Consider the following 18,193-nt stretch of genomic DNA (forward strand, 5'->3'; position numbering starts at 1 on the left):
AACGTGAAGAACCAGTGGCATCTACATCTGCAGACCGTGAAGAACCAGTTGCATCTACATCTACAGAACGTAAAGAACCAGTGGCATCTACATCTACAGAACGTAAAGAACCAGTGGCATCTACAGAACTTGAAGAACCAGTGGCATCTACATCTACAGAACGTGAAGAACCAGTGGCATCTACATCTGCAGAATGTGAAGAACCAGTGGCATCTACATCTACAGAACTTGAAGAACCAGTGGCATCTACATCTACAGAACGTAAAGAACCAGTGGCATCTACATCTGCAGAACGTGAAGAACCAGTGGCATCTACATCTACAGAACGTAAAGAACCAGTGGCATCTACATCTGCAGAAGGTGAAAAACAAGTGGCATCTACAGTCTATGAGTCTCTGCGTGAGTCTATGGGTCTTTGCGTAAGCCTATGGGTCTCTGTGTGAGTATATGAGTCTGTGTGAATCTGTATGAGTCTGTGTGAGTCTATGAGTCTCTGTGCGAGTCTGTGGGTCTCTGTGTGAGTCTATGGGTCACTGTGCACATCTGTGGGTCTTTGTGCGAGTCTATATGTCTCTGTGTGAGTCTATGGGTCTCTCTGTGAGTCTGTGTGAGTCAGTGTCCCTCTGTGTGAGTCTATGGGTCTCTCTGTGAGTCTGTGTGAGTCAGTGTCTCTGTGTGAGTCTACGAGTCTCTGTGTGAGTCTACGAGTTTCTCTGTGTGAGTCTACGAGTCTCTCTGTGTGAGTCTATGAGTCTCTCTTTGAGTCTGTGTGAGTCAGTGTCTCTCTGTGTGAGTCTCTGTGTGAGTCTATGGGTCTCTGTGCGAGTCTATGGGTCTCTGTGCGAGTCTACGAGTCTCTCTGTGTGTGACTCTATGGGTCTCTGTGCGAGTCTATGAGTCTCTGTGTTAGTCTACGAGTCTCTGTGTGAGTCTACGGGTCTCTGTGTGAGTCTGCGAGTCTCTGTGTGAGTCTACGAGTCTCTCTCTGTGTGAGTCTCTCACCTGACAGGAGCGTTGGTCAGCAGCGAGTGTGGAGCCATTGCGCCCTTCGCAGTAGCAGCGGACAGAGCCTGCAGACTCTGAGCAGCCTTGCTCACAGCGCAGCTCCACACACTCACTCCACACTGGGGGGCAAGGGGGGGCAGGGGGGGCAGGGGGGGCAGGGGGGATGGGGGCAGCGGAGGAGAGCAGCATCATCATCAGCACCATCATCATCAGCACCATCATCATCATTAGCACCATCATCATCATCATCAGCACCATCATCATCAGCACCATCATCATCATCATTAGCACCATCATCATTAGCACCATCATCATCAGCACCATCATCATCAGCAGCACCATCATCATCAGCAGCTCCATCATCATCAGCAGCTGCAGCATCATGATCAGCAGCAGCATCAGAAGCTGCAGCATCATCATCACGATCAGCATCTTCACAATAAGCATCATCAGCCGCAGTAGCAGCAGCGTCAGCCCAACCATCAGCATCATCATGAGCAGCATCAGCAGCAGCACCATCATCACCATCAGCATCATTAGCACGATCATCATCATCAGCACCATCATCATCATCATCAGCACCATCATCATCATCACCATCATCATCATTAGCACCATCATCATCATTAGCACCATCATCAGCAGCACCATCATCATCATCATTAGCATCATCATTAACACCATCATCAGCACCATCATCATCAGCAGCGTGGTGCGGGATTGCGTGGTGCAGGGTTGCGTGGTGGAGGATTGAGTGGTGGAGGATTGCGTGGTGGAGGATTGTGAGTTACAGGGTTGCGTGGTGGAGGATTGTGGGTTACAGGGTTGCGTGGTGGAGGATTGAGTGGTGGAGGATTGCGTGGTGGAGGATTGAGTGGTGCAGGATTGAGTGGTGGAGGATTGAGTGGTGGAGGATTGCGTGGTGGAGGATTGAGTGGTGGATGATTGAGTGGTGGAGGATTGCGTGGTGCAGGATTGAGTGGTGGAGGATTGAGTGGTGGAGGATTGAGTGGTGGAGGATTGAGTGGTGGAGGATTGAGTGGTGCAGGATTGAGTGGTGGAGGATTGAGTGGTGGAGGATTGCGTGGTGGAGGATTGCGTGGTGGAGGATTGAGTGGTGGATGATTGAGTGGTGGAGGATTGCGTGGTGCAGGATTGAGTGGTGGAGGATTGAGTGGTGGAGGATTGAGTGGTGGAGGATTGAGTGGTGGAGGATTGCGTGGTGGAGGATTGTGTGGTGCAGGATTGAGTGGTGGAGGATTGCGTGGTGGAGGATTGAGTGGTGGAGGATTGAGTGGTGGAGGATTGAGTGGTGCAGGATTGAGTGGTGGAGGATTGCGTGGTGGAGGATTGAGTGGTGGAGGATTGAGTGGTGGAGGATTGAGTGGTGCAGGATTGAGTGGTGGAGGATTGCGTGGTGGAGGATTGAGTGGTGGAGGATTGAGTGGTGGAGGATTGCGTGGTGGAGGATTGAGTGGTGGAGGATTGCGTGGTGGAGGATTGAGTGGTGCAGGATTGAGTGGTGGAGGATTGCGTGGTGGAGGATTGAGTGGTGCAGGATTGAGTGGTGGAGGATTGCGTGGTGGAGGATTGTGTGGTGCAGGATTGAGTGGTGGAGGATTGAGTGGTGGAGGATTGAGTGGTGCAGGATTGAGTGGTGGAGGATTGAGTGGTGGAGGATTGCGTGGTGGAGGATTGAGTGGTGGATGATTGAGTGGTGCAGGATTGAGTGGTGGAGGATTGCGTGGTGGAGGATTGAGTGGTGGATGATTGAGTGGTGCAGGATTGCGTGGTGGAGGATTGCCGATTGCGGATTGCGTGGTGGAGGATTGCAATTCTGCCAATTTTCCGGATTGCGGGTTGCACGATTTCCGATTGCAGGGTTGCAGCAGGTTGCAGGGCTGTGGATTTGAGGATTGCGAGTTGCAGGATTGCCGGTTGCAGGATTGTGAATGTTCGTGTTGCGAGTTGCGTCAGGATGCACGGCGCGCGCGAGGGGGTTTAAACATTCACTTCCAGCTGTCGTGACTGCATGAATTCACGCGTTTTGGGTCTTTCGGTGAAGCCACGTAGATAGATCAAATAATAAAAAATAATAAAACAATAATGAAAAATAATAACAATAATGAAAAATAAGAAAAATAAATGAAAATAATAATAAAAATAATAAAAGTAATAAAAATAATGAAATTAAAATTAATAAAAATGATAACAATATCACGACGTTTCCATGGCAACGCGTGCAATCGTCATCAGGTGATGAATCTCAGCAACTCACCTGATGACGATTGCTTACGTTGCGATCGAAACGTCGAGATATTGTTTAAATTTTTTAAATTATTTTTATATTTAATATTTTTCTTTTCACAACGTATTATTTTTATATTTGTATTATTTTTATTAATTTATTCTTATTCCAAATATCGTTTATTATTTATTTCTAATTAAAAAAAATATTTGTGTTTCTATTATTTCTAATATTTTTAAATTATTTTTTATTTTAATATTTTTGTTATTTTTTTGTGATGTATAATTTTTTTATTATTTTTTATTTTAATATTTTTGTTATTTTTTATTATATATATTTTTATTGTTTGATCTATCTTCGTGGCTTCACCGAAAGACCCCAAGAACAGGAGGAGGTTTGTGGAACTTCTTTGGCACCGCACGTGGACAACCGTGCCCAGCGCCGGTGCAGGGTGCCTGCTGTAGGATTGGTTGTTGTTGTTGTGGGTTGTTGTTGTTGTGGGTTGTTGTTGTGGGTTGTTGTTGTTGTGGGTTGTTGTTGTGGGTTGTTGTTGGTTGTTGTTGTTGTTGTTGTGGGTTGTTGTTGTTGTGGGTTGTTGTTGTTGTTGTGGTTGTTGTTGTCGTGGGTTGTTGTTGTGGGTTGTTGTTGTTATTGTTGTTGTGTTGTGGGTTGTTGTTGTTGTGTGTTGTTGTTGTGTGTTGTTGTTGTGGGTTGTTGTTGTGGGTTGTGTGTTGTTGTGGGTTCTTGTTGTTGTGGGTTGTTGTTGTGTGTTGTTGTTGTAGTTGTGTGTTGTAGTTGTTGTTGTTGTGTGTTGTAGTTATTGTAGTTGTTGTAGTTGTTGTGTGTTGTTGTTGTTGTGTGTTGTAGTTGTTGTTGTTGTGTGTTGTTGTAGTTGTAGTTGTTGTTGTGTGTTGTTGTAGTTGTTGTTGTGTGTTGTTGTGTGTTGTTGTAGTTGTTGTGTGTTGTTGTTGTGTGTTGTTGTGTGTTGTTGTTGTTGTAGTTGTGTGTTGTAGTTGTTGTTGTTGTAGTTATTGTAGTTGTTGTAGTTGTTGTGTGTTGTTGTTGTTGTGTGTTGTAGTTGTTGTTGTTGTGTATCGTTGTAGTTGTTGTTGTGTGTTGTTGTTGTGTGTTGTTGTTGTGTGTTGTAGTTATTGTAGTTGTTGTAGTTGTTGTGTGTAGTTGTTGTTGTTGTAGTTGTAGTTGTTGTTGTTGTGTGTTGTTGTAGTTGTTGTAGTTGTTGTTGTGTGTTGTTGTGTGTTGTTGTAGTTGTTGTGTGTTGTTGTAGTTGTTGTTGTGTGTTGTTGTGTGTTGTTGTAGTTGTTGTGTGTTGTTGCTGTTGTGTGTTGTAGTTATTGTAGTTGTTGTAGTTGTTGTGTGTAGTTGTTGTTGTTGTAGTTGTTGTAGTTGTTTACCCTCTGAACAGGTCTTCCAGGTCCAGCCCGCCAGGCAGCGGCAGGCGAAGTCGTTGTTGTTGTTGTTGTGTGTTGTAGTTGTTGTTGTTGTGTGTTGTAGTTGTTGTTGTGTGTAGTTGTTGTTGTTGTGTGTTGTTGTAGTTGTTGTTGTGTGTTGTTGTTGTTGTAGTTGTAGTTGTTGTTGTGTGTTGTTGTTGTAGTTGTGTGTTGTTGTAGTTGTTGTAGTTGTTGTGTGTTGTTCTTGTTGTAGTAGTAGTTGTAGTTTACCTTCTGAACAGGTCTTGCCGGTCCAGCCCGGCAGGCAGCGGCAGGCGAAGTCGTTGTTGTTGTAGTTGTTGTAGTTGTAGTTGTTGTTGTGTGTTGTAGTTGTTGTGTGTTGTTGTTGTTGTGTGTTGTTGTTGTAGTTGTTTACCCTCTGAACAGGTCTTGCCGGTCCAGCCCGGCAGGCAGCGGCAGGCGAAGTCGTTGTTGTTGTAGTTGTTGTAGTTGTAGTTGTTGTTGTGTGTTGTAGTTGTTGTGTGTTGTTGTTGTTGTGTGTTGTTGTTGTAGTTGTTTACCCTCTGAACAGGTCTTGCCGGTCCAGCCCGGCAGGCAGCGGCAGGCGAAGTCGTTGTTGTTGTGTGTTGTTGTTGTGTGTTGTTGTAGTTGTTGTGTGTTGTTGTTGTGTGTTGTTGTAGTTGTTGTGTGTTGTTGTTGTGTGTTGTTGTAGTTGTTGTGTGTTGTTGTTGTGTGTTGTTGTAGTTGTTGTTGTAGTTGTTGTAGTTGTTGTGTGTTGTTGTTGTGTTGTTGTAGTTGTTGTAGTTGTTGTAGTTGTTGTTGTAGTTGTTATTGTAGTTGTTTACCCTCTGAACAGGTCTTGCCGGTCCAGCCCGGCAGGCAGCGGCAGGCGAAGTCGCCCTGGAGGTCCACGCAGCCGCTGGAGGACTCCGCCCGGCACGGCGGGGGGCTGCACTGATTGGGTAGCGCTGCCGGGGGGAGGGGCGTGGGGAGGGTAGGTGTAGAGAGAGGGGGTAGGGGAGAGAGAGAGGGGGTAGGTGTAGAGAGAGCGGGTAGGGGAGAGCGAGGGGTAGGTGTAGAGAGAGGGGGTAGGTGTAGAGAGAGGGGGTAGGTGTAGAGAGAGGGGGTAGGGGAGAGCGAGGGGGTAGGTATAGAGAGAGGGGGTAGGGGAGAGCGAGGGGGTAGGTGTAGAGAGAGGGGGTAGGGGAGAGCGAGGGGGTAGGGGAGAGCGAGGGGGTAGGTGTAGAGCGAGGGGGTAGGGGAGAGCGAGGGGGTAGGTGTAGAGAGAGGGGGTAGGGGAGAGCGAGGGGGTAGGTGTAGAGAGAGGGGGTAGGGGAGAGCGAGGGGGTAGGAGAGAGCGAGGGGGTAGGGGAGAGCGAGGGGGTAGGGGAGAGCGAGGGGGTAGGGGAGAGAGAGGGGGTAGGTGTAGAGAGAGGGGGTAGGTGTAGAGAGAGGGGGTAGGGGAGAGCGAGGGGGTAGGTGTAGAGAGAGGGGGTAGGTGTAGAGAGAGGGGGTAGGGGAGAGAGAGGGGGTAGGGGAGAGCGAGGGGGGTAGGGGAGAGCGAGGGGGTAGGGGAGAGAGAGGGGGTAGGTGTAGAGAGAGGGGGTAGGTGTAGAGAGAGGGGGTAGGGGAGAGCGAGGGGGTAGGGGAGAGCGAGGGGGTAGGGGAGAGCGAGGGGGTAGGGGAGAGAGAGGGGGTAGGTGTAGAGAGAGGGGGTAGGTGTAGAGAGAGGGGGTAGGGGAGAGCGAGGGGGTAGGGGAGAGCGAGGGGGTATGTGTAGAGAGGGGGTAGGGGAGAGCGAGGGGGTAGGTGTAGAGAGAGGGGGTAGGTGTAGAGAGAGGGGGTAGGGAAGAGCGAGGGGGTAGGTGTAGAGAGAGGGGGTAGGTGTAGAGAGAGGGGGTAGGGGAGAGAGAGGGGGTAGGGGAGAGAGAGGGGGTAGGGGAGAGCGAGGGGGTAGGTGTAGAGAGAGGGGGTAGGTGTAGAGAGAGGGGGTAGGGGAGAGCGAGGGGGTAGGGGAGAGCGAGGGGTAGGTGTAGAGAGAGGGGGTAGGGGAGAGCGAGGGGGTAGGTGTAGAGAGAGGGGGTAGGGGAGAGAGAGGGGGTAGGGGAGAGAGAGGGGGTAGGGGAGAGCGAGGGGGTAGGTGTAGAGAGAGGGGGTAGGTGTAGAGAGAGGGGGTAGGGGAGAGCGAGGGGGTAGGGGAGAGCGAGGGGTAGGTGTAGAGAGAGGGGGTAGGTGTAGAGAGAGGGGGTAGGGGAGAGCGAGGGGGTAGCGGAGAGCGAGGGGGTAGGTGTAGAGCGAGGGGGTAGGGGAGAGCGAGGGGGTAGGTGTAGAGAGAGGGGGTAGGGGAGAGCGAGGGGGTAGGTGTAGAGAGAGGGGGTAGGTGTAGAGCGAGGGGGTAGGGGAGAGCGAGGGGGTAGGTGTAGAGAGAGGGGGTAGGTGTAGAGAGAGGGGGTAGGGGAGAGCGAGGGGGTAGGGGAGAGCGAGGGGGTAGGAGAGAGAGAGGGGGTAGGGGAGAGTGAGGGGGTAGGGGAGAGCGAGGGGGTAGGTGTAGAGAGAGGGGGTAGGGGAGAGAGAGGGGGTAGGGGAGAGCGAGGGGGTAGGGGAGAGCGAGGGGGTAGGGGAGAGCGAGGGGGTAGGTGTAGAGAGAGGGGGTTGGGGAGAGCGAGGGGGTAGGTGTAGAGAGAGGGGGTAGGGGAGAGCGAGGGGGTAGGGGAGAGCGAGGGGGTAGGGGAGAGCGAGAGGGTAGGTGTAGAGAGAGGGGGTAGGGGAGAGCGAGGGGGTAGGGGAGAGCGAGGGGGTAGGTGTAGAGAGAGGGGGTAGGTGTAGAGAGAGGGGGTAGGGGAGAGCGAGGGGGTAGGGGAGAGCGAGGGGGTAGGAGAGAGCGAGGGGGTAGGGGAGAGCGAGGGGGTAGGGGAGAGCGAGGGGGTAGGTATAGAGAGAGGGGGTAGGGGAGAGCGAGGGGGTAGGTGTAGAGAGAGGAGGTAGGGGAGAGCGAGGGGGTAGGGGAGAGCGAGGGGGTAGGTGTAGAGAGAGGGGGTAGGTGTAGAGCGAGGGGGTAGGAGAGAGCGAGGGGGTAGGGGTCACTAACGGGACGAGCCACCCCACTGAGCTGCTCCCTTTTGAGACCCCTCCAACATCGCCAATGTGCCGCGTGAGAAAACAACAGCCGGGGAAGGCATCGTCAGGGTCGGCCTCCTGTAGACCAGGCGAGGGAGTCAACATCTCACAGGGTAAATTTCGATTTAAAGCTTTCGTGACTGCAATGATTCATCTTCTTTGGTTCTTTCGGTAAAGTCACGTAGAATGAGAATAAAATAATAAATTGATAAAATAAAATAACACAATAATATTCTCACGACGTTTCGGCCACAACACAAGCGGCCTTCATCAGGTGAAGGGGGCGAGACTGTCTGGTAGGACAGCGCTGGAGTGGGTTTTTTCCTTTTCTTATACTCCATGTTGTAAACCATACCATTAACCGTGGTGTGAGAGGTATTAAGAGGCAATGCTGGCGAAAGAGCTGCGGTCTGAAGGTCATCGTAAAATTACAATTAATTAAGAACAGAAATGATTTAACACATCTTTCCAGTGGTTACTAAGCCTGAATCCATCTTCTCGGTTGAAATTGTCTCTGTGCTTGTATATGTGAATGGCCTCATGAACGAATCTCTCATGGTAGCCATTTGGTTTGCAAAGAACCTCCGTCTTGGAGAAGTCAATGTCATGTGAGCCCACTGAATTGTAACAGTGATCTGCCACGGCAGAGGAGTTCGTCTTACCGTGTTTCAAGTCTGCTTTATGTTCGCGGATGCGGTCCGAGATATGTCTTTTGGTTTCTCCAATGTAGCTACTACCACAGAGGCACTTTAGTTTGTAAACGCCCGGGTACTGTATGTCTGGAAGAGCATCTTTTACAGATGGAACTAAATCACAGATTTTGTGTACTGTGTTGAATCGGACCTGGATCTTGTGTTTATTCAGGATTTTGGAGATCTTTTTAGTGACCCCTGCAATGTAGGGTAAGGTGATGGTTTTGAGTGGCTCCACAAGAGGATCCTTCTTCATGACTGGAGTGATGGCTTTGCGGATTGTGTAGTCGGAGTAGCCATTAGCCCTGAGAGCCTGGTGTACGTGCTTGAGTTCACTGGTAATGTGTTCCTGGTCGGAAATGCATTGGGCTCTATGGTATAGAGTCTTGATGAGGCAGTTCTTCTGGGATGGATGGTGGTGGGAATCCGGTTTCAAGTAAGCGTCTGTATGGGTAGTTTTCCTGTAGACAGAGTGGCTCATTGAACCATCATGTCTCCTTTTAATTAAGACATCCAGAAAGGGTAGTTTGCCAAGCACTCCAGCGCTGTCCTACCAGACAGTCTCGCCCCCTTCACCTGATGAAGGCCGCTTGTGTTGTGGCCGAAACGTCGTGAGAATATTATTGTGTTATTTTATTTTATCAATTTATTATTTTATTCTCATTCTACGTGACTTTACCGAAAGAACCAAAGAAGATCTCACAGGGTAATCGAACCCACGACCTCCTGTATACCAGGCGAGGTAGTCAACATCTCTCAGGGTAATCGAACCCACGACCTCCTGTATACCAGGCGAGGTAGTCAACATCTCACAGGGTAATCGAACCCACGACCTCCTGTGTACCAGGCGAGGGAGTCAACATCTCTCAGGGTAATCGAACCCACGACCTCCTGTAGACCAGGTGAGGTAGTCAACATCTCACAGCCACCGTGATGATGATGAGAGAGAGAGAGACGCAGACTCCACATCTACAGCAGCAGCAGTAGCAGGCATAGTCAGGGTCTGGATCGAACCCACGACCTCCTGTACCCAGGCGAGGTAGTCAACATCTCCTGGCCACCGTGATGATGATGATGATGAGAGAGACGCAGACTCCACATCTACAGCAGCAGCAGGCGTCGTCAGGGTCGGTGGTCGAACCCACGACCTCCTGTGTACCAGGCGAGGTAGTTAACATCTCCTAGCCACCGTGATGACGATGAGAGAGAGAGAGAGACGCAGACTCCAAATATACAGCAGCAGGCATCGTCAGGGTCGGGATCGAACCCACGACCTCCTGTAGACCAGGCGAGGGAGTCAACATCTCATAGCCACCGTGATGATGATGAGAGAGAGAGAGAGACTCAGACTCCACATCTACAGCAGCAGCAGGCATCTTCAGGGTCGGGGTAGAACCCACGACCTCCTGTAGACCAGGCGAGGTAGTCAACATCTCACAGCCACCGTGATGATGATGAGAGAGAGAGACGCAGACTCCACATCTACAGCAGCAGTAGCAGCAGGCATCGTCAGGGTCGGGATCGAACCCACGACCTCCTGTATACCAGGCGAGGTCATCAACATCTCCTAGCCACCGTGATGATGACGATGAGAGAGAGAGACACAGACTCCACAAATACAGGAGCCGCAGCAGCAGGCATAGTCAGGGTCGGGGTAGAACCCACGACCTCCTGTAGACCAGGCGAGGTAGTCAACATCTCCTAGCCACCGTGATGATGATGAGAGAGAGAGAGAGACTCAGACTCCACATCTACAGCAGCAGCAGGCATCGTCAGGGTCGACCCCGTGTAGACCAGGCGAGGCAGTCAACATCTCCTGGCCACCGTGATGATGATGAGAGAGAGAGAGAGAGACTCAGACTCCACATCTACAGCAGCAGCAGGCATCTTCAGGGTCGGGGTAGAACCCACGACCTCCTGTGAACCAGGCGAGGTCATCAACATCTCCTAGCCACCGTAATGATGATGATGATGAGAGACGCAGACTCCACATATACAGCAGCAGGCATCGTTAGGTTCAGGATCGAACCCACGACCTCCTGTGTACCAGGCGAGGTAGTTAACATCTCCTAGCCACCGTGATGATGATGATGAGAGAGACACAGACTCCACAAATACAGCAGCAGTAGCAGCAGGCATCGTCAGGGTCGGGGTAGAACCCACGACCTCCTGTAGACCAGGCGAGGTAGTTAACATCTCCTGGCCACCGTGATGATGATGATGAGAGAGACTCAAGACTCCAACACATGCTGCTGCCGATTATTTTCATGATGCTGCTGGCAATGATGATGATGCTGCTGCTGATGATGATGCTGATGCTGCTGCTGATGATGATGCTGCTGATGATGATGCTGCTGATGATGCTGCTGTTGATGATGATGATGCTGCTGATGATGCTGCTGCTAATGATGATGCTGCTGATGATGATGCTGCTGCTGATTATCATGCTGGTAATGATGATGCCGCTGCTGATGATGATGTTGCTGTTGATGAAGATGCTGCTGATGATGCTGCTGCTAATGATGATGCTGCTGATGATGATGCTGCTGCTGATGATGCTGCTGATGATGCTGTTGATGCTGCTGCTGATGATGCTGTTGATGCTGCTGCTGATGATGCTGCTGATGATGATGCTGCTGCTGATGATGATGCTGCTGATGATGCTGCTGCTGTTGATGATGATGATGCTGTTGATGCTGCTGCTGCTGATGATGATGATGCTGTTGATGCTGCTGATGATGCTGTTGATGCTGCTGATGATGATGATGATGCTGCTGTTGATGATGATGATGCTGCTGCTGCTGATGATGATGCTGTTGATGCTGCTGCTGCTGCTGATGATGCTGATGATGATGCTGCTGCTGCTCACCCCGCACACAGCCCTTGAAGATTCTCTTCGCATCGTCATCACTCCGAGGGGCTGCTCCCAACTTCCTGCTGCACTCTGACCCCAAGGGGGGGGGGGGGAGGGGGGGGGTGAAGAGGTCAAGGCCAAGAGGTCATCTCCCTCCCACTCACCAATCACCATCTACACCAACCCCACCCCTCACCAACCCCTCCACCCCACCCCTCACCACAACCCACCACCCCTCACCAACCCCTCACCAACTCCTCCCCACTCCTCAACCCTCAGCCACCGCTTCTAGAACATCACCAGGCTCTCTAGCTGCCCTTCTACAGCATCACCAGGTTCTCTAGCTGCCCTTCTAGAACATCACCAGGCTCTCTAGCTGCCCTTCTAGAACATCACCAGACTCTCTAGCTGCCCTTGTAGAGCATCACCAGTCTCTCTAGCTGCCCTTCTAGAACATCACCAGGATCTCTAGCTGCCCTTCTAGAACATCACCAGGCTCTCTAGCTGCCCTTCTAGAACATCACCAGGCTCTCTAGCTGCCCTTCTAGAACATCACCAGGATCTCTAGCTGCCCTTCTACAACATCACCAGGCTCTCTAGCTGCCCTTGTAGAGCATCACCAGGTTCTCTAGCTGCCCTTCTAGAACATCACCAGTCTCTCTAGCTGCCCTTCTACAACATCACCAGGCTCTCTAGCTGCCCTTGTAGAGCATCACCAGTCTCTCTAGCTGCCCTTCTAGAACATCACCAGGATCTCTAGCTGCCCTTGTAGAGCATCACCAGACTCTCTAGCTGCCCTTCTAGAACATCACCAGGCTCTCTAGCTGCCCTTCTAGAACATCACCAGTCTCTCTAGCTGCCCTTCTAGAGCATCACCAGGCTCTCTAGCTGCCCTTCTAGAACATCACCAGTCTCTCTAGCTGCCCTTCTAGAACATCACCAGGCTCTCTAGCTGCCCTTCTAGAACATCACCAGGCTCTCTAGCTGCCCTTCTAGAACATCACCAGTCTCTCTAGCTGCCCTTCTAGAGCATCACCAGTCTCTCTAGCTGCCCTTCTAGAACATCACCAGGATCTCTAGCTGCCCTTCTAGAACATCACCAGGCTCTCTAGCTGCCCTTCTAGAACATCACCAGGCTCTCTAGCTGCCCTTCTAGAACATCACCAAGCTTTCTAGCTGCCCTTCTAGAGCATCACCAGTCTCTCTAGCTGCCCCTCTAGAACATCACCAGTCTCTCTAGCTGCCCTTCTAGAACATCACCAGTCTCTCTAGCTGCCCTTCTAGAGCATCACCAGGCTCTCTAGCTGCCCTACTACAACATCGCCAGGCTCTCTAGCTGCCCTTCTAGAACATCACCAGGCTCTATAGCTGCCCTACTACAACATCACCAGGCTCTCTAGCTGCCCTTCTAGAGCATCACCAGGCTCTATAGCTGCCCTACTACAACATCACCAGGCTTTCTAGCAGCCCTTCTAGAGCATCACCAGGCTCTCTAGCTGCCCTTCTAGAGCATCAGCAGGCTCTCTAGCTGCCCTTCTAGAACATCACCAGACTCTCTAGCTGCCCTTCTAGAACATCACCAGTCTCTCTAGCTGCCCTTCTAGAACATCACCAGTCTCTCTAGCTGCCCTTCTAGAACATCACCAGTCTCTCTAGCTGCCCTTCTAGAACATCACCAGTCTCTCTAGCTGCCCTTCTAGAACATCACCAGTCTCTCTAGCTGCCCTTCTAGAACATCACTAGTCTCTCTAGCTGCCCTTCTAGAACATCACCAGGCTCTCTAGCTGCCCTTCTAGAACATCACCAGGTTCTCTAGCTGCCCGTCTAGAACATCACCAGTCTCTCTAGCTGCCCTTCTAGAATATCACCAGGTTATCTACCTGCCCTTCTAGAGCATCACCAGTCTCTCTAGCTGCCCTTCTAGAGCATCACCAGTCTCTATTGCTGCCCTTCTAGAACATGACCAGGTTCTCTATCTGCCCTTCTAGAGCATCACCAGGCTCTCTAGCTGCCCTTCTAGAACATCACCAGGCTCTCTAGCTGCCCTTCTAGAACATCACCAGGCTCTCTAGCTGCCCGTCTAGAACATCACCAGTCTCTCTAGCTGCCCTTCTAGAATATCACCAGGTTATCTACCTGCCCTTCTAGAGCATCACCAGTCTCTCTAGCTGCCCTTCTAGAGCATCACCAGTCTCTATTGCTGCCCTTCTAGAACATGACCAGGTTCTCTATCTGCCCTTCTAGAGCATCACCAGGCTCTCTAGCTGCCCTTCTAGAACATCACCAGGCTCTCTAGCTGCCCTTCTAGAACATCACCAGGCTCTCTAGCTGCCCTTCTAGAACATCACCAGACTCTCTAGCTGCCCTTCTAGAACATCACCAGACTCTCTAGCTGCCCTTCTACAACATCACCAGGCTCTCTAGCTGCCCTTCTACAACATCACCAGGCTCTCTAGCTGCCCTTCTAGAGCATCACCAGTCTCTCTAGCTGCCCTTCTAGAACATCACCAGTCTCTCTAGCTGCCCTTCTAGAACATCACCAGGCTCTCTAGCTGCCCTTCTAGAATATCACCAGGTTCTCCAGCTGCCCTTCTAGAACATCACCAGGCTCTCTAGCTGCCCTTCTAGAACATCACCAGGCTCTCTAGCTGCCCTTCTACAACATCACCAGTCTCTCTAGCTGCCCTTCTAGAACATCTCCAGGCTCTCTAGCTGCCCTTCTAGAGCATCACCAGGCTCTCTAGCTGCCCTTCTAGAACATCACCAGTCTCTCTAGCTGCCCTTCTAGAACATCATCAGGCTCTCTAGCTGCCCTTCTAGAACATCACCAGGCTCTCTAGCTGCCCTTCTACAACATCACCAGTCTCTCTAGCTGCCCTTCTAGAACATCACCAGTCTCTCTAGCTGCCCTTCTAGAGCATCACCAGTCTCTCTAGCTGCCCTTCTAGAGCATCAGCAGGCTCTCTAGCTGCCCTTCTAGAACATCACCAGACTCTCTAGCTGCCCTTCTAGAACATCACCCGTCTCTCTAGCTGCCCTTCTAGAACATCACTAGGTTCTCTAGCCGCCCTTCTAGAGCATCACCAGTCTCTCTAGCTGCCCTTCTAGAACATCACCAGTCTCTCTAGCTGCCCTTCTAGAACATCACCAGGCTCTCTAGCTGCCCTTCTAGAACATCACCAGGCTCTCTAGCTGCCCTTCTACAACATCACCAGTCTCTCTAGCTGCCCTTCTAGAGCATCACCAGGCTCTCTAGCTGCCCTTCTAGAGCATCACCAGGTGATCTAGCTGCCCTTCTAGAACATCACCAGTCTCTCTAGCTGCCCTTCTAGAACATCACCAGGCTCTCAGCTGCCCTTCTAGAACATCACCAGACTCTCAGCTGCCTTTCTAGAACATCACCAAGCTCTCTAGCTGCCCTTCTAGGGCATCACCAGTCTCTCTAGCTGCCCTTCTAGAGCATCACCAAGCTCTCTAGCTGCCCTTCTAGAACATCACCAGGCTCTCTAGCTGCCCTTCTAGAACATCACCAGGCTCTCTAGCTGCCCTTCTAGAACATCACCAGTCTCTCTAGCTGCCCTTCTGGAACATCACCAGGGTCTCTAGCTGCCCTTCTAGAACATCACCAGGCTATCTAGCTGCCCTTCTAGAACATCACCAGGCTCTCTAGCTGCCCTTCTAGAGCATCACCGGTCTCTCTAGCTGCTCTTCTAGAACATCACCAGTCTCTCTAGCTGCCCTTCTAGAACATCACCAGTCTCTCTAGCTGCCCTTCTACAACATCACCATGCTCTCTAGCTGCCCTTCCAGAGCATCACCAGGCTTTCTAGCTGCCCTTCTAGAACATCACCAGGCTCTCTAGCTGCCCTTCTACAACATCACCAGGCTCTCTAGCTGCCCTTCTAGAGCATCACCAGGCTTTCTAGCTGCCCTTCTAGAGCATCACCAGGCTATCTAGCTGCCCTTCTAGAACATCACCAGGCTCTCTAGCTGCCCTTCTACAACATCACCAGGCTCTCTAGCTGCCCTTCTACAACATCACCAGTCTCTCTAGCTGCCCTTCTAGAATATCACCAGGTTCTCCAGCTGCCCTTCTAGAACATCACCAGGCTCTCTAGCTGCCCTTCTAGAGCATCACCAGTCTCTCTAGCTGCCCTTCTAGAACATCACCAGGCTCTCTAGCTGCCCTTCTAGAATATCACCAGGTTCTCCAGCTGCCCTTCTAGAACATCACCAGGCTCTCTAGCTGCCCTTCTAGAACATCACCTGTCTCTCTAGCTGCCCTTCTAGAACATCACCAGGTTATCTAGCTGCCCTTCTAGAGCATCACCAGTCTCTCTAGCTGCCCTTCTAGAACATCACCAGGCTCTTTACCTGCCCTTCTAGAACATCACCAGGCTCTCTAGCTGCCCTTCTAGAACATCACCAGGCTCTCTAGCTGCCCTTCTTGAGCATCACCAGGCTCTCTTGCTGCCCTTCTAGAACATCACCAGTCTCTCTATCTGCCCTTCTAGAACATCACCAGGATCTCTAGCTGCCCTTCTAGAACATCACCAGACTCTCTAGCTGCCCTTCTAGAACATCACTAGGCTCTCTAGCTGCCCTTCTAGAACATCACCAGGCTCTCAGCTGCCCTTCTAGAACATCACCAGTCTCTCTAGCTGCCCTTCTAGAGCATCACTAGGCTCTCTAGCTGCCCTTCTAGAACATCACCAGGCTCTCTAGCTGCCCTTCTACAACATCACCAGGCTCTCTAGCTGCCCTTCTAGAAGGTAGGTAGGTGTCTAGGCAGGTAGTTGTCTAGGTAGGTGTCTAGGCAGGTAAGTGTCTAGGCAGGTAGATGCCCTTCTACAACATCACCAGGCTCTCTAGCTGCCCTTCTAGAACATCACCAGTCTCTCTAGCTGCCCTTCTACAAGTGCTGTCACACTCCATTCACCTTGGTATCTTGGGTAGAAGTACTCCTGGGGGAAAAAAGAACACAGAACATGGATCACAGCGTTAGCATCAGGCAGGTGGGCAGGCAGGTAGGTGTCTAGGTAGTTGTCTAGGTAGGTGTCTAGGTAGGTAGGTAGGTGTCTAGGTAGGTAGGTGTCTAGGCAGGTATGTAGGTGTCTATGCAGGTAGGTAGGTGTCTACGTAGGTGTCTACGTAGGTAGGTAGGTGTCTAGGCAGGTAGGTAGGTATCTAGGTAGGTGTCTAGGTAGGTGTCTAGGTAGGTAGGTGTCTAGTTGGGTAGATGTCTAGTCAGGTGGGTGTCTAGGCAGGTAGGTGTCTAGGTATTTGTCTAGATAGGTGTCTAGGTAGGTAGGTGTCTAGGTAGGTAGATGTCTAGTCAGGTAGATTTCTAGGCAGGTAGGTGTCTAGATAGGTGTCTGGGTAGGTAGGTGTCTAGGTAGGTAGGTGTCTAGGCAGGTAGGTGTCTAGGCAGGTAGGTGTCTAGGCAGGTAGGTGTCTAGGTAGGTGTCCAGGTAGGTAGGTGTCTAGGCAGGTAGATGTCTAGGCAGGTAGGTGTCTAGGTAGGTAGGTGTCTAGGCAGGTAGGTGTCTAGGCAGGTAGGTGTCTAGGCAGGTAAGTGTCTAGGTAGGTAGTTGTATAGGCAGGTAGGTGTCTAAGTATGTATGTGTCTAGGCAGGTAGGTGTCTAGGCAGCTAGGTGTCTAGGCAGCTAGGTGTCTAGGCAGGTAGTTGTCTAGGCAGGTAGGTGTCTTGGTAGGTAGGTGTCTAGGCAGCTAGGTGTCTAGGCAGGTAGTTGTCTAGGCAGGTAGGTGTTTAGGCAGGTAGGTGTCTAGGCAGGTAGATGTCTAGGCAGGTAGGTGTCTAGGCAGCTAGGTGTCTAGGCAGGTAGTTGTCTAGGCAGGTAGGTGTCTAGGTAGGTAGGTGTCTAGGCATGTAGGTAGCCCATCAGGTAGGCGTCTAGGCAGGGAGCTGGCCAGGCAGGTAGGTGTCTAGGCAGGTAGGTGTCTAGGTAGTTAGGTGTCTAGGCAGGTGTCTAGGTAGGTAGGTGTCTAGGCAGGTAGGTGTCTAGGTAGGTAGGTGTCTAGGCAGGTAGGTGTCTAGGTAGGTAGGTAGGTGTCTAGGCAGGTCGGTGTCTAGGTAGGTAGGTGTCTAGGCAGGTAGGTGTCTAGGCAGGTAGGTGTCTAGGTAGGTAGGTAGCCAGCCAGGTAGGGGTCTAGGCAGGTAGGTAGCCAGGCAAGTTGGTGTCTAGGCGGGTAGATGTTTGGGCAGGTAGATGTCTAGGCAGGTAGGTGTCTAGGCAGGTAGATGTCTAGGCAGGTAAGTGTCTAGGTAGGTAGGTGTCTAGGCAGGTAGGTGTCTAGGTATGTACGTGTCTAGGCGGGTAGGTGTCTAGGCGGGTAGATGTCTAGGCAGGCAGATATCTAGGCAGGTAGGTGTCTAGGCAGGTAGGTGTCTAGGTAGGTAGGTGTCTAGGCAGGTAGGTGTCCAGGTAGGTAGGTGTCTAGGCAGGTAGATGTCTAGGCAGGTATGTGTCTAGGTAGGTAGGTGTCTAGGCAGGTAGGTGTCTAGGCAGGTAGGTGTCTAGGCAGGTAAGTGTCTAGGTAGGTAGTTGTATAGGCAGGTAGGTGTCTAAGTATGTATGTGTCTAGGCAGGTAGGTGTCTAGGCAGCTAGGTGTCTAGGCAGGTAGTTGTCTAGGCAGGTAGGTGTCTTGGTAGGTAGGTGTCTAGGCAGCTAGGTGTCTAGGCAGGTAGTGGTCTAGGCAGGTAGGTGTTTAGGCAGGTAGTTGTCTAGGCAGGTAGGTGTCTAGGCAGGTAGATGTCTAGGCAGGTAGGTGTCTAGGCAGCTAGGTGTCTAGGCAGGTAGTTGTCTAGGCAGGTAGGTGTCTAGGTAGGTAGGTGTCTAGGCATG

General features: G+C 51.3%; 2 protein-coding genes across 6 annotated transcripts in view; both read right to left on the minus strand.

Moving 5' to 3' along the window:
• The window catches only part of LOC116937743 (ankyrin repeat domain-containing protein 49), a 390,193-nt gene that overhangs the window by 213,167 nt on the left and 158,833 nt on the right, over positions 1–18,193 (minus strand). The window lies entirely within an intron of this gene.
• The window catches only part of LOC142907979 (vitamin K-dependent protein S-like), a 147,948-nt gene that overhangs the window by 116,426 nt on the left and 13,329 nt on the right, over positions 1–18,193 (minus strand). The window contains exons 3-6 of one of the 2 annotated variants that reach the window (XM_076058052.1): positions 16,265–16,289; positions 11,341–11,415; positions 5,508–5,630; positions 1,003–1,124 (exon numbers count right to left, since the gene is read on the minus strand). In XM_076058052.1, the coding sequence (XP_075914167.1) occupies positions 1,003–1,124; positions 5,508–5,630; positions 11,341–11,415; positions 16,265–16,289 (345 nt within the window). Of the gene's footprint in view, positions 1–1,002; positions 1,125–5,077; positions 5,631–11,340; positions 11,416–16,264; positions 16,290–18,193 lie in introns of both variants that reach the window. The other variant, XM_076058051.1, reaches the window with a different exon arrangement.

Source organism: Petromyzon marinus, assembly GCF_048934315.1.
Source record: "Petromyzon marinus isolate PM22_M1 ecotype Great Lakes invasive population chromosome 67 unlocalized genomic scaffold, UKy_Petmar_22M1.pri1.0 chr67_unloc.6, whole genome shotgun sequence".
NCBI classification, from domain to species: domain Eukaryota; kingdom Metazoa; phylum Chordata; class Hyperoartia; order Petromyzontiformes; family Petromyzontidae; genus Petromyzon; species Petromyzon marinus.